At 42.0% G+C, this 16,824-nt stretch overlaps 1 protein-coding gene across 5 annotated transcripts in view; it reads left to right on the forward strand.

Moving 5' to 3' along the window:
- cv-c (RhoGTPase activating protein) overlaps nt 1-16,824 on the forward strand; it is a 102,038-nt gene that overhangs the window by 58,351 nt on the left and 26,863 nt on the right. For 4 of the 5 annotated variants that reach the window (XM_026813974.1, XM_026813975.1, XM_026813976.1 and 1 more), the window contains one exon: nt 15,971-16,131. In XM_026813974.1, the coding sequence (XP_026669775.1) occupies nt 15,971-16,131 (161 nt within the window). Of the gene's footprint in view, nt 1-2,974; nt 4,424-15,970; nt 16,132-16,824 lie in introns of those variants that run through there. The other variant, XM_026813978.1, reaches the window with a different exon arrangement.

The following is a 16,824-nucleotide window of genomic DNA, read 5'->3' on the forward strand; positions in this document are numbered from 1 at the left end:
TTGTTGTCGAGAAGGCTATTATTACACGCGTTCATCTGGGAACCTGGTCTTTGAATGAAATCTGCAAACGCAGCGGCGCGAATGACAGAGAAGACGGTCTTAATCACATCTGGACCGAAAGGGACGCGCGGGAGTCTACGAAAATAGTCGGTAGGTAGCTGGATCGCCAGTTTCCTTTGAAGTTCGGTCGCGATGAAAATCGCGCGTCGCGCGCGTAATCGATGGCCCCCAAAGTCACGCGCCTTAATCATCCTGGCCAGAAACGCGGAAACCGTTGGTTCACGTTCGAAATTCATTATACGTGAATTCTCTCCCTTGTCCATATGTATTTGCAATATAAGACATTGTTTATTAATCCAAGGATTGTTCAAATACTAGGTGAATCGTTTGAAAAATATGCAAAAGGCTAGCTGAACATTTCAGATTTCGATGGAGAAAACGCGACGTGCGACACGCGGTTTATAAAACGCTCGTGTGGTCCTGGCCCTTCGTTTTCTGAATAAAACAATTGACTTTTTTCATTCTGCTTGATATGATCTTCGGAGGCCAGTGCATTGACCTTTAAGGTATTTCCATTCTGGCGTTTATCAAGATTCCACTCACAACGAAAGAGCGACCATTGTGCGTGGGACACGCTGAGAAACGTGAGACCCACCTGAATGGTTTACCTTTCCTATTGGTTCATACAATCAGTCGAGCCTTAAATTTCGACCTTTGACGACCTTGAGGTACCTTGAATCGTGGGTTGTTGACCCAATCGGGGAAAGCAACTTCAGACACTAATAAAAAGAGTACACCTTCGCTGAAGAAGAAGCTGTTTTTATCGGATGACAAAATTTCACGGCAAACATTCGATTTCAAAAACAGCATGTTTGTTCACGATGTCGAGTGGAACGATCCGTGCTAAATTGTCGATGATTTAAAAAGTAGGTAAACCGTTATCTACTTGTCATCGTGTCCTCAGTTTTATTGCATCTATTAATACTACGAATAAATTGCCAAATATATGAATACTATGGATTGGCATGTTTATTACTTTGATTTATTACAACAATGTTAACGTACTCAATCAATTACAGTTTGACTATTCTATCAATTTCAACATTTCCATGTAATTACTAAAAAGCACCTGTCAAATCATCAGGAACTCGTGCCGCTAAGTTATCGTGAACTACCGTTTCGAAAATACTATTCCGCGTACCGGAGGCGTAATTAATTTACGCGAGTGACAGTGGTTTCTCAAAGGTCTCGATTCCGCGAATGCGCGTCCTCCAACCCGCGACACGACGACGCGACGATCGTAGTAGGTGGGTCGCGAATGGATCCCCGCTGTGGTGAAAACGGATGCACGGATATTGCGCTTTCCGCCACGGCGTATCAGTCTTGCGGCGGACCGTGGAGCGTCTCGGCCCGTTTCTGACTGTCTCTTGTATGTTCGAAACGTTCGCGCGCTGATGTAGCGAGAAATTCGCGCGGACGTGTTCACCGGCTGCTGTGTTTCTCTCCAGACAAGGAGGCAACCGCTTCTTTGGAGGTCGACCGTCTTGAACGTCACTCGAATCAACTGATAAAATGATCGTTATTATCGGCAGATCCGATGCATCCAATCGCACTCATTAATTCATTTGTCTCTTTATGCTTGTGTGTATTCTTTGTTGAAAGAAATTCATTCAATGCTTAGGTACACGCGAAATATTAAAAGGGAAATGCATGATTTTTAAAATACAAAAAATGATAATTTAGATTATAATGCAGATATTGCATTGATAAAATAATTTCTTGGGTCCTACTAGTAAAATGGAAATAGTATATGGAAAAAAATAGAATATCCAAATAATTCCTCTGAGGCTACTTAGCTGTTGGTGCTTGAAGGGACGAGACGGTCAAGTTATGCAATCGCTTCGATCAACGCAAGAGGGAACGTCCGTATGTATATTTACCGGAAAACCCCAGATCCTCTAATCGACACCTAGCGTGTCTCGAAACGATCCGCAAAGTGCGAGGCACAAGGTGGATCCTTAAAGGCCATCAATCACATACTTGTTGCATGGACTAAAAATAGATTCCGCTATCGATGGATCTCTAGGAGGATGGCCTGACGGAGTCCCTGGCGACCGGCGATGCATACTAGTGCATGCATATCGGTACTTCGAGTGCGGACCACAATCTTGCGGGTACCATCGTCGACATGAAAGCTTCTGAATCGAACCGTACCGTTCTCCCATGAATGCTAACGACAAATTTCGAAGAAATTGCAGCTGCACCTACCTGCCACCTGTGCGATTAATTCCAAATGCATTCTTTGAACCTTCGTTTCCGGTATAAGATAGATCGCAAGATATAATTTAAGTATGGAAAAATAATTTTCGTTTGGTAATAAATTTTTCAGTGGAAAACAATTTTTAATAACACTATTAGGTACGAAACGTTTAGTCGTAAATCTGTAATGATGTTAAGTCATTTATGGAAATAGTTATGAAGATACTAGATAATGAGTTAGTCTATTTAATGACGAATTCTGCTCTTATTGTTAATACACAAATCAGAAGCGATGACAGGAATCAGGAATCACTGTGAAAAATCAGCGTGATTGGAAACGAATGTCTCTTGATTCGAAAGTAGCAGTTCTAGCCATCACTAGTTTCGGAGCGAACTTGGGCACTTGAGCGAACAGGGCATGCATTCGTGAAATGCAATGCATCGGTTGTATTTCCCCTCCAGAGCTTGGCCGGTCGTTTCGTTCCATGTGCCCTCCACAGGATACGTCGGGTGTCCCACTACACCACACCACACCACGAGCTTAACAAACACACATTCGTACACATTTATAGGCGGCAGGCCGGCGTCCTCCGCCGCGTCCCTCTTTCAAGACAGCTGCCCCACGGGTACGTGTCCCCTCCCCACCCAGGCATCACGCTACGTTTCGTGCCTGTAGTAGTTTCTTCGTGGTTCGAGCGAGCAGTCGAGCTTCTCTTCTATACTCAGCGCTACACGCCTACGACCGCTAGTCGAGAGGCAACCGGTGGAGGAGCCGTAGCTCTCGCGCTGATCCGCTTATTGCACGTTTACCTCAAGTTTCGATCTTACTCTCGGAAGAATCATTCGCGGTGTCTCTGATCGTGTTCGGGGATCGATTTGATCGATTAACGTCAACCAAGAAAAGATCTTTGATACTTTCTGATACTTGCGTGTCGCAACAGTTTTATAACAATTTAATTCCCACGAGCGGTTCGTTACTTCCGATCTGTGGATGTTCACGTGGATCGTTTTGACATCGATCCGTTCATACCGTCGTGCACGTAATTATTACCGGAACAGCAATCTAACAGAACTATATTGAACTTGCGAATCACGGATCGATATCCTGTCCAGCTCTAGTGAATGATACAGTGATCTATAACGAAGTGACAGTAGTAGAGACGACAATGGGAATACTGATCGAAATACGCGAAGTTATACTGGAAAGGTTGCTCCAGCGATCGTGTTAGTAGTTCTAGATCACGTACAACTGGTCGATTGCTGGTGGAGCAACAACCGGAAGAGGAGTCACGTCAATTACCCGCGGCCGCCAGTTCGTCTGACAGTAATTCCTTGCGTGGCCTGCACTCTCATTTGAGAGCGCTTTGGGTGTTTCCGTGCGCTCTGCATTGTGCAGTCTATCTTCGAAAAAAAAAAAAATATAGAACAGAAGTGCCATTATTCCGGAGCGGTTGTGCTGCGTGTTATTCACCGTGGCGTAGCTCCGTTCTGTGAAAAGTCAGTAGTACTGCATTTGATGTGACATCCCGTGCTGTATATGCGTTGCATGTTATGCATTTCTTGGACTGTCCATTACGATAGTGAACTCGTTATTTTGCCATCATTGTATAAAGCTGAGGGAACACAACATTTCTTCTAAAAATCGACCGTGTTTCGTGCCTTCGGAACAATAACTTTTTCCTTGTATTGGCTAGAAGCAAACAGGTGGAAGACACGTGTTTATTTTTGTGAATCATACTACGCGCGTGGGAGAAAGGAAAAGCCGCCTCTTCTCGAGATAACTGTGTGGATATCAAGAAATAACTGTTTTCATCTAATTTCCTTTCCCGTGACGAATGATCGTGGATCAGCATACGAAGGTACTTTTTATCCCGCGTAAACAAGTGCAATTGATCGTGAAGCCAGTGAGCTGGCTGGGGCGGATTTTGGTGACGAAATGCGATCGAGTCCCGAGAAACTTATCCACGTTATGTTGGCCGATCGATAAAAAGCAACGCGCGACGGAACGATTGGACGCTCCGAACTGAAATTAATGGTAGCCATGAGTAACGTGGGATTTTTCACGTACGTGTGTCGTTGAAGGCTTGGTCGTTGTCAAAGGAACCAGGGATCGAATCAACGTTGCTACGAATGTGTCGACACTGTCACGTAGGAAATATGAAAGGTAAATAGAACGATTTCTCAATGGATTTGAGGCTCTTTAAAAATCATTAAAAAACTATGTGTGGAAAAACAATCGTATTGTCTTGAAAATTGCACTGATAATGTTTATCAGTATCTTCGGATTTTATTGACGACCAGCTGTCTATTGCCACGTACTTTTCACTCATCAGTTTCCTTTCGTGCCTCAGAGAACGACGCATGTTTATGTATGTATACGTACGTATATAACATCGGTCAAAGCACTCTGAGAATCGATGGGATCATGAGTCGGAAGCAGGTATGTTCATCACAACATTGACCACCGACGTACGTTGGTTACACATACGTACATATACTGGGCAGGATTGATAAAGTTGCCAGGCGCGCGGTTTCATTGCACGTTCGGTGGCTTGCTACCGCCGCCTTATCTTCGCCCGGTTTTTTCGTAATCGAAGTCTGTATTTGCATCGCAAACAACCGAGGCGAGAAAGCGAACCGGCATCCGCACTCCTGATATCGTGCCGATTTGTTTCAAACTAATTTTACAACTGATCGATGAGAAACTCGCCATCTGGTTTTTTTTTTTATGATAACACAGAAAATTAGATAAACTGGGTTAATATCGCGTCCAGTCGATAGTTTTATTGGATTACATGTACGATCGTTCATGCGATTCAGTTGTTAAATTATCGCTGTGCAAGGAACAAGACATTTATCGTATGTGTTGTAATAACTTCTTAAAGTGCGTAGCTTAATACTATTGTTTAAGATAAAAAATGAGTGCGTGTTCTATGCAAGAAAAAATTAATAATTAAATGTCTGTGATTATTTTGGAAATAATGAATATCAAATGAAGAAGATAAAATCTTAAATGACACTTTAGAGATGATTACAAAACGTTTGAAATAGAAGCTGAGATTTCTTCCAAAATCATGTCACAGCTGATTTAATTGACATTTTCAAAACAATCGAAATCTATGTTCGCGGAATTATTAAAGCCTTACTCTTAGACACAAAAGTCATGGCAGTCCAAGTATTATGTCTTATATTTTCACAATCAGATCTCGAGGTGATAAGATTCGAGACACTCGATTGACCAGAAAGACACGACGCTTTCATCGACGTTCTCAGTCGGTTCTCGATCCATTCACGCAAGATCGCATGTCGGTTTGTAGTTCATACTTGAACTGTACACGTGTCCACATGCAAATCGATTTACGATACCGTACTCGCATATCGCATTTTTATCGCGGCGAGAGGAATGACATGGAAACGCCGATAGCCAGATCCGACAAAAGATTGATCGAGAAACGCATAGCGGTCAGCGAACGCGGTGACGTGAATCTCGTAAGTAGGGAACAGTCCAAAATCCTTATGCGTTATCAGTTATCAGCAGTTTTTATGAGATAGCGTGAGCAAACTGTGTAGAACCGTTTTCAGGAAATCGGAGCAGCATGCAGGAACTCACGCCTCCGCCTGAGTCATTAATAAAGATACGAGAATTTGCCCAGTCGTTGTAAATTAGCCTGTCGAATAGTAAATTCTATTCAAGCTCCCCACATTTGTCTATAATATACGCAGTTATGTGGTACTATGAATCACATGAATCCGTCCATATTAAAGTGAAATCTTCTGAGCATCCGGTATATACTTTAAGAACCAGCGCAGTGTAGGTGTAAGCCTCGCGCAAAATGGCCGTGTGTCGCAGTCGATGTCGTTAAAAAGTCACGATTTAATTAGATCGCCTATGTAACGATCGGGAATGAAATCATCGTCGACGAGTGAAGAGGGACGGTCAAGAGATCCGGTGCGGCGTCGTTCTCCGATCTCGTGTGGGTGTAACCGTAGCGCTAACCGAAGGCTTTAAAAATAAGAAACTGGCCTTCGTCGCGGCGATCTCTTCGATTTCTCGCGTTGATCTCTGCACCGTGTCCTTCCGTGTGGCGACTTAAGCACGCACAGGTGTTCGGTCCGCGGTGATAGTTACGTAAACTCGTATCAAGATTCATGCTGGATGCTCGCCGATCCAGTTGTCTGTTACACAGATTCTGATACGTACGCCCATAAGAAAGAGCGACAATTCCGTTGAAGCCACAAGGCTTCGACTTATAGCCAGCATGAATGATATGAATGACCAGTTGCATAATCCGCAAGATTTCCGAGGCCTGGCTAGCGTCGAACGAGGACATTTCTGCGAATTATCCTGGTAATTTGAACGCTCTCGCCGCGGAGACTTCAATGATTCGAGCTCGTCGCGTAGACGCGACGCGACGTCCGCTTGCAGAATGGATAAGTATCCGCGGTGCCGGATGAATTGTCGTGACACGCAGTAGCTTGACATCGGTAGCCCGTGGACGATGTGCGTGAAATGACCCGCTGGAAAACGTCACGATAATGTTCAATGTAACTGTTGTTTAAACGTCGACACAAAGGAACTCATTGTCGCCGATATGGTTGCCGTGAAATTGAACTGAGCGAATAATGGGTTTGCCAACTAGTCATTCAAGATTTAATTCCCCGTGCAATTTCTATTTCTCTGATTTCTGGTATATTAAAAAGACTTTTTCCAACCTTTATCAATATTTTATTTAGGAGTAGATTTCAAGGGAGAATTCTTCGATTGTTTTGTCACCTTCTCCCATTATATGCAACAGCTACGTCGTTCGAGTTTTTCGGGTATAATCGTAATATTTTGTCGGGGATGATTTTGACTTGGAATTGGTTGGTTCTCGGTTTCACTTTACATCGCATTACAAAATTTCCTTCTGTATTTTGCTATTATAATAAACGGAACGGAAATAAAGGCGTCACAAATGACATGGCGAGGCGACCTAGAATTTAGTGGAACAAGGCCGCAAAGTTCAACTTGGTGAATCATCGCTTGAAAATTTGTCTGCAACACACGAATCGAAGCACGTAATAATCCAATAAATTCCAACGTCTCGGATTATGCGTATCGAGCATTAACACGTGACGTAATCATCGACTGTTCGTTCGCAAGCGTATGGTGGAATCTCCGAGAGATGCGATTTACCATCCACTTACTAGTAATGACCGAGTAGTTATTAGATACACAATTGTTTATTCTTATTCTATTCTTTCCTTTCGTTGTTTCGCATTGACAGACAACCGTGTACGTTTGCACAGTTCGTGGCTGGTTTAAAGGTCGCGCGATATATTCAAGTCCAATGTCAAGGGTCGATCCTTCGCTGCTGGCATCGATACGGGTAATTTGTCGTGCCGCAAGTAATCGCGATGAATTTGCACGAACTCGATTGCTATTTGCCAGATCGACATAGTGGGATTATACATCGGGCCTGGATCTTGATCAGTGATGAATGAACAGACATTACAGCCGATAGAGGATTGCCTGTTCCTAGACGAGTTACGCGTAATTAAGATCTGTTGATTTTTCAGGTCATCAGATACTTTTTTGAAAAGATAAAGGTCAGACCCCTTTGGTGATAGTTAAATGTAATTTAACGTTCACGTAAAAGTCAGACCCCTTTGGTGATAGTTAAATGTAATGTAATGTAATAATTTGTGTTGATATTTGATAATATAAGCGTTACAAAGATGATGAAAAATCGATAATACGAAGCTATTGAATTTTTATGTCATCTAAAAGTCTCGTGACTGTCCTGGCCCCTGAAATTTTGGTTTGAACACGAGAACCATTGGATATCAGGTGTGCGATGAGCAATTATTTCAAACATTGATAATCAAACTATGTATAATTCTTCTTGAAGTACGAATCCCATAATTGTACTCGATCGCTTCTGTTGCTCGTTCGATACATCCTCAATTACTCAACAAGGACTCTGAGCATTCAACAAAATGATCAGTCAAATCCACGCGAGTCTAATTTCCCAAACTGTTTCACGCTCGATTAAACGTACGCGCGCCCGTTCGTCGCACCATTCACTCTGCGCTGTAGGTAACAAACGTCCTCGCGGCATGATGCAATTCTTCAAGGTTGACGCCGCGAAAAAGAAGTGGCGTCTGGGCATCATGCGTGGTTACCGCGCGGTGCTTGAACAACGGTAGCGATCGCTCGATCGTGCTCCATCAACGAAGATCGCGTCGTTAAAAACACGGCTGCCCGATAGGTACTAGTTTCGCACGGTGAGTCAGTAGAACTGACCGTTGCTCGGGTCGAGGCACCCATAAACATGTCCCAAGTAATGCGGCCGGACAGGCAACGCTGCATTGCGTTCTCTGCGACCCAAATGCCAAAACCGGGAGAGAAGGTATGGCGCAAGTTACTAAATAACAGGTTCTACCCTAACCGCAGCGCGTAAAGCGCCTTGCAGCCCTCGCAACTCGTTCGCGCGAGATGCCACGAACGACCGGTATTAATATTTATAAACGCCACCTCGAACGAGCCTCGATAATCGTTTCCGTGATATTTGGGATCGGTAACGACGTTTTCAGTCGCCTCAATTAAAGAGCTGTTCTACGTATGAATCGAAGGGATGAAAATTTTAGTAGCATAACTCAAATTTCCGTTTCTCGTTCATTCCGGAGAATATAATTTATTGTTAATCTTTTAGTTTCATAGTGAAATCAATTAGTTTGATTCATTGCACAGATGTTTCGTAACGAAATATTTGAACTACATTTTTCACAAGGAATAATTATACTACGTAAAAATTATTTAAATATTCTAAATAATAAATCTTTTAAAGATAGATTTAGATTATTAAAATTTAGTTTAAATTAATCAGAGCGAAATATAGTTAAAATTTTTCTGTTGGCAACACTTTAATCGTTGTTAATCGGAGCTTGTAAAATTGACCCTACGATTGTCAGTGACTCAAAGGTCGATAGCTCATTGCAAGACTCGTGAGTCGATGCTTGTCCTTGAAGACGAAACGTGGTTGCACACGTATGTACAGTTCTGAAATTTAAGGGATTTCATTTATCGGATTATATCAAACATCTGCTTCGTCTCTTCTTCCTTGATACTTCGAGATTCTCCAGGCGCTTGATCTTCAGAAGTAATCAATATGCAAATAAATGGCCGGTGTTGCCGCCGTTGCCGAGGAACACGTTCGCCAACTCGACTTCGAACAAGATGCACACGCGGCGTGTGCGTCGAGGGGAGTGTTGCGACAACCCAGATGCCAAATGCAGAGGAAAGAATGGTGCAAGTTTCTAAATAAAAGCCTGGTACCCTTTACCGCAAGAATGTTTCGCACCCAATGCTCTCGGCGAGATGCTATGATAAAAAGTTACGAAACTCGTGCAGTATTTTTAGACAGTCACCAGAGCGAACCAAAACTGAATATAAAGATCGAGTTAGAATTTGCATTATCGTTCGTTAGTTTCAGCAACATGACCATTTCCGTAATATAGAATTCGTCGTGAACGCCTTCGGTTTGACGCGATCATTTATCGTCGCCCTTGTACGATCTCTTGAAATATTCATTAGTAGGATACTTTATGTCTGCTTGTCGTTCTTGATTTAACAAATGCGAGGAATCCAAGGAGATTCATGATATCCGTAGCAATTATGTACGTTCGGTAACGTAAAAATTCTCTGCTGTATAAACGATTAAATAATCTGAAAACCCGAAGATTTATCTAAAAATATCTCACGCCTCCGTCCCGGAGGGAATGTTCACTAAAAACAAGCGTTCCGCTCGTAAATCAAGCGGCTTACAAGTTCGCGTTATGGTTCAAGCGGCGTACGGTTCTAAGGTTAACGACAGAGCGTGCTGCTACCGACTTGGCTCGCTGAATCAGAGCCTGAAGGCATCGGAACAGCCTTAGGAGACCGTTTTGCTCGGTGCGACTTGCGGCATCGCGATATCCGCTCGAAACATGATAATTTCACGGAGGCGAACGAGTCTTGCGGCTCCGGTCTGTGCGCGAATCGACAGACGAAACCGATCGAAGCGGATCGTGTCGGGGAGATCGCGTGAGAAAATCCGATCCACGCTCGTCTCTCTGCCGCTTCGCGCAGCGCATCGTAGCACCCCTTCCTTCTTTCTTCGCCGCATTCTGGTTGCACCGGTTCCAGCGTCGTCGTGCAACGGCACAACAAACGCGTTCCAGGGGGAGAGAAGACTCGCGCGCGCTCCGCTTTCTGCGGCCGCGCGTATTACCGCGTGTATAGGTCCTATACGTACACCGCGCTGGATCGTAACTTACGGCCGAACGGCCGCGGCCTCTCGCGATCGAAGCGCAACTATGAATAGTAGCTAATTGACCCAGTTGAACTCCAGTCGGTCAGCGCAAGCCGCGATATAAATACGATACCGATACAACCGACTGAGTACATTCGATAGGCTAGGCTCTATTATCGCGAGTCTGCCTTTCCCAAGGTATTCGTTTTTTCGAACGAAACGTTAGTTTGTTGAAGAGACGAACATCCGAAAGGGTGGATGAATGGAAGTTCACGTTTGCATCGATCGTCTCAATCGATCAGTTCGTTATGATGATGGAGACATGTTGAATGATCGACTTGGGCGATATCCTTTTGCTTATATTCTAAAGTATTATTACAAGTTATACATGAAGCGCAAAGCGTTCACCGCTGCTTTGTAAAAGAAATTCCTCTTCCCTGGAGAAGGTTAGCATACAGAAATAGAAAACTAGCATTGCGTGTATAACAGTCAGTTTTCATCGATCACTTTTCTATCTTTAGCTTGTACTACTTTTTAACCCTCCTAAAGTTTGAAGTGCTCCACCATTACACATGGCATAATCGTACGTGTTTTCGATTACGTTATTGAATTCTCTGACGTATCGAAGGGCACGCGTTTGGGTCTTTCATTCTGTAAAAGACGCGTTGCACTTATTCCAAATTGCTTTTCAACCTATGTTCTCTAATGAATATAAAATTCTGGAATCTCGTGATCCACTCTATGGATCACTGAATCTGTTGCAAGCCTATAAATGAAAAGATCAAGAGATCACGATATCTAAAGATCTAAAGGGCACGCATAGGCTTACAATGTGTGGAGATCGAACAGTACTCGTAATATATAAATCCAACTCGAGTTACGGAAGATTTATATCGATCATCCCAGCGATCCAATCACGACGACCCACTTTCCTAGTCGCACGTGTTCGATACTAACAGGATCGACAGTTAATTAAGTTACCATCGGTACGATCTTTCAATAGCGTCGATTTAGAAACCGATCAAATGATTCACGATACGATCTCTGGGAACTCTAGAGAAGAGAAAAAATACGCATGGACAGCATTGACGTCATGATCGCGCTTATGCTCGCTCCTCGTGCCGTGTATCGTTTCATTGATCCCGGCCAGAAGAGAGGAGATCACGTGGCGGTAGAACCAGTCGAATTCCCGGCGAAGCCGATGCTAGTCGATTTCTTCTCCTTGTAGAGAGGGGCATCATTTTTTTTATTCCATGGAGAATACCCGCGAGGCGTTCCGCGAAAAAATAGGCATGATCGAGTGATCGACCCTCGTTCGAAGGAGTTTGGTACGAAAGAAATTTCATTGCGTAATGCGACGGGAAATCATGATGATGCGTGTCTTCGTCGTATCGGCTTTCGAGATACACGATACCTTTGTCACACATGGCAAATCGGTAGTTTAACATCCAGACACCTTTAATCCGAGTCGACGACGATGCTTCGTGCACTCGGAGAGAAAATTTTTATCACCATTTTGACGTAAGTGTTATGTTCACTTACGTGTACATTCATGGTTCAGTGAAATTAAACTCACAGCCCGTAGGATGTTTATTCCCCTCTTTGTGACTTGTATGTTGTGAAACGCGAGTTCATTGCATTCATAGCCCAAAAATTGTAAAACGTATTGACGGTTGTTCTGACTATAAGTTAAACATATTTGAAATTTTCTACAATAATAACTGTTTATATTAGGAACGTTAATTACAATTACCGTGCAGTTAATATTTATTGATTACGTTAATAACGGCGAGCAAATGAGCGAATCCACAAATGTTAATTGATACGTCAGACAGAGCGGTGAACGACGGTGAGCAATGAGGTTTCCTCGCAGAACGCTCAGCAATTAGTACATCCAGGAAGCGAGAGCGTAATCGGCCAATCGTTAACGTTAATCTATTGATCGTGGAGCTATCGAGCTACGATTCGTGCGATCACGGCGCGTCGTGCTTCTCGCTGGTATCTCTAATTTATCCTGGTTTACTGAAATAGTGTATCTGTTACCGTTAAAGTGTCTAATTCAGTTAATTTATGAAATAACTAGGTATTACATTAAAGAACTAAACGTTTTGGTTCAGTTATTTAATAAATTAACGGTAACAAATCTACTGTTCTATAACACTGTTCCTTTTTCTAATTTTTTTTTAATTAATCACATACATTATTTTATTTTACTAAATTACAGTTTTATAATGATAATCTTGCTTCTAACAATAAAAGGCCTAGAAGTAAATCGGCAATTAATTGACAATCTAATATTCATGTCGATCTATCTATATTTATATTTACATGGACACGATGTGTTAAGAATTAATTATAATGATGAGTTCTGGTTTGCAAAATGCAGGGTGTCCCAGAATGCACGAAGACGAGAGGGTGTATGCTAAATATCGAGTTTGAAGAGTGCAGGTGAATTTTATAGATTAAGTTTTCAGAACTTTTCATGAAATAATTAAAATATCATCCTGACCGGAACAGCAGGTATCTTTTTACTTCAGAGGGTGCTCTATCATCTACTGAATCAATTTATCATAGAGAAAGTGCATACCGATCTCGGGAAGGGTTTTCATATTAATGAGTTCATCGAAAGTGGTTTTGGGGCATATGTAAATTCGTTTACATCACGTGGCGTAGTTTAATTTCCTGATTATCGCAGGAACTCGAATTACGAAAGGGAGTCGGCGCTGGTGTATACGACCTCGGCCGTAGCGCGTCTGTTACTATTAGCGGCACATGGAAATTTTATAGAGAAAGTACCGTTACACCGAACTACGTCATAATTCTAATAAAATGAAGCGAACAAGATAGAATAGGGAAACCAGATAAAATGGACTCTATTAAATTTCGAATAACGAACTTGGTGCGATTACCGTATCCGACTCAATTACCGTGGGTCTCAATGACTATTAACTGAGTATGTTCTGAAAACTGATTCTCATTACGTACAGAATTTCGTTAAATATCTGTAAAGCTTGCGAATCATTTTAATTCTAATGCTATTCTCATGTAAATATGTTCGCTATGTAGATGTGTAGGTAATTAATTTTCGAGAAAGTAAAACGAACTTTTGAGAAAGTATAGAATTTTCTAAAATGATAAACGTCGTACGTAGAAGAAAGAATTTCTCTGATTTCTCCTAATTATATGTATTTCTAAAAATTTCTCACGATACTCATTTTTATTAATAAGGTCAGCATCCTGTGTATCATTCTTTATATTTTTTAAAATGTTTCACGTATACTCAGTCCGGACCAGGAGATCGCATAAAATTTCATCTCGCACACTGTATCCTTTTAATATCGATTGTTCTGTTTCGAAATTTCTGCCTCGGATGAAAATATCTCCTTCGTTGGTTTTTCTTAATTGATATGAGAGCTAAGAAAAAAAATTGTTTCTGTGATCGGAATAACAGTTCCAGTGAACGTTAAAGGATCGTCTCTATCGATCCATTCTAAGCTTGCGAGATCATAGATCCGAGATCTGGTTCAGAAGATCTGGGTCGACGTTGCGCAAGTCGGGATGGAGGCCGAAGTTTCAACTTGAGGCGGCACGGTGGTATCCACGTATTCACGGTGCTCTGTTGCAACGGGAACAAAAGGGGACAGAGACGAATGGCCACGGCGAAAACGGTCGAGAATAATGTTACCGGCGCTGTCGCGAGACCGCACGAAATTTCGGGTGAAAGCCGATAAGGGATACACAATAAAGGCCGGCGAAACGTATCGACATTTCGCGGGCTGATTTTTGCAGAACCAGTTAATCAAAAGTTCCCGTTCTGTATCTTTTTCGCTCTCTCATCTTGAGAGTCCGCGACTTCTTACAATTATTCTCCGCTTAGCCAGGTATATTTTGTTTCCTTGAACGCTTGCATACGTAAGAGGATATCGCCATTTACGTAATGCGATAACAATTGATAAATTGTGGATTCTATTTGTGGAATAACGTTGTAGATACCAGTAGCAATCCATCAACTTTCAATAATCATACTTTGCATTCATGAAATAATTAAAATATCATCCTGACCGGAACAGCAGGTATCTTTTTACTTCAGAGGGTGCTCTATCATCTACTGAATCAATTTATCATAGAGAAAGTGCATACCGATCTCGGGAAGGGTTTTCATATTAATGAGTTCATCGAAAGTGGTTTTGGGGCATATGTAAATTCGTTTACATCACGTGGCGTAGTTTAATTTCCTGATTATCGCAGGAACTCGAATTACGAAAGGGAGTCGGCGCTGGTGTATACGACCTCGGCCGTAGCGCGTCTGTTACTATTAGCGGCACATGGAAATTTTATAGAGAAAGTACCGTTACACCGAACTACGTCATAATTCTAATAAAATGAAGCGAACAAGATAGAATAGGGAAACCAGATAAAATGGACTCTATTAAATTTCGAATAACGAACTTGGTGCGATTACCGTATCCGACTCAATTACCGTGGGTCTCAATGACTATTAACTGAGTATGTTCTGAAAACTGATTCTCATTACGTACAGAATTTCGTTAAATTTTATAAAAACCCACTTCACGGTCTAAAGAATATAAAAAGACATTTGTGAAAAATACTAGACGATAGACGTTATAAATAAAAACCTTAAAATGTCTGCAAAGTGACAGCAATTGTTCGAAATGGAGATTAATTTAAAATCACTCAGGCTCGTATAAAAAAATCATAGCTCGATCTGCAACAGGAACGTTTCTCCAAGTAGGCAGGTACTCCCAGATACATCCACCAACATAGAAATCGATCGATAAAATCACCTCATTAGGAGCAAATTATGTTCCGAAGTGAATCGAAAACTTGGACGGACGCCCGCCGGCATAATTTGCACGGAGATCATTAATCAAATAATCGAAACTCGCGTATCATGGTCGCGTTGTTGGTAGGTGTGTGTTGCGAGGAGCTGCACGATCGATTTCCAAGCGTGTAAATGCATCGACTCGGGGCACCGCAGACGAAGATCGTGAACGAGCCTTGCCGGTGGTGTCCACTTAGTCTACAGGCATTAATCTCCTCGTAAACTCGATGGGGCTATAAAATGCTGGCCACGGCCATTGTCAGGGCCCCGACATCGGTGCTCCTCTATTTTTCTGACCGCGGTAGCGTTCGTTTTAAATTCAATTTGAAACGGAGAACGATCGGAACGCGCACGCACTTATAATTACTTAATAATGTTTTAAAATTGATAAAATATTCTTTGTTACATTTCAATATTATTTTTCAGCTCCTATTATTTTCATAGAACTCTTCATATTTATTCTGTATAAAATTTAAAGTAGTAGTCGCTTTAATAGAAGTTTTTAATATTCGTTTCAATAGATTTTCTAGCTATTTTGAAGCATTTTATGTATGAATTTTTGGTATAGCCTGACATTTGTTTTTTTTCGTTCCAGATTATCAATTCCCAATTGATGTTTCCGGCGTAGCGAAAGACCATCCTTTCCTCGAGGCTGATTCTTTGCAGAGCCTATTTCGACGATTGCACGCACTTAATAGGTGCGCCAATATGAAGATCGATACGCACCACACACACAGTACTAGTCACAACAAAAGCGTAAGTACAAGAAATTTTTGTTTAAAACAGCATTACAAATGCAGTATGAGAAAGTAAAGAAGAATGCATTACAACGTACTTTTGAATGGAAAGAATTACATGAAAGCTTTCCTTCATTTCATTTTCGTGTTACATTCCTTTTACCGCGTCTTGAGATTCTATACATATAGTTCCTGGAAGAAATTCGTTCCTCGTTTTCAAGTGTACCTTTTTATACTGAGAACGGAGATGTAAAGGAGAGAGGATCTCGAAAAGCGGAAATACCAGTCTAGATCAAGAATATCAGGATAGAGAGAGAGTCATAGACCGGCTGCGACAAGGGTTCCTCTACCTAAAACCGCTTCTTAGAATCCCACGATTTTCAGGCACAGCCCTTTCAAGGATCGCGTCCCTTCTTGAACTTCCGTGCCGCGCCGAGATTATCTGTTTGAACGCGATTTTCGTTCTTCAATTTTCAGAAAAGTTTCTCGGCCGTTCGGTTCCCAAAAAGGTTCGTCATCCAACTCCGTCCGTTCGTTATCGCGTTGCTAAAGAAATATCCTGATTTCTCTAAGGTTAGAGGAATGTCAAATATTTGACGTTTATGTGAAAGAGCAAATTTGTTTGGTAAAAGTTCCCTTGCAGTTCATCATTTTAGTTAATTAGATATTAGTTACGGTAATATTGTAAAAATTTGTAAAAACTTTTAACAGC

The sequence above is a fragment of the Ceratina calcarata genome, unplaced genomic scaffold, assembly GCF_001652005.2.
Source record: "Ceratina calcarata isolate Rehan_Ccalc_2016 unplaced genomic scaffold, ASM165200v1 scaffold353.2, whole genome shotgun sequence".
Lineage (NCBI taxonomy): Eukaryota > Metazoa > Arthropoda > Insecta > Hymenoptera > Apidae > Ceratina > Ceratina calcarata.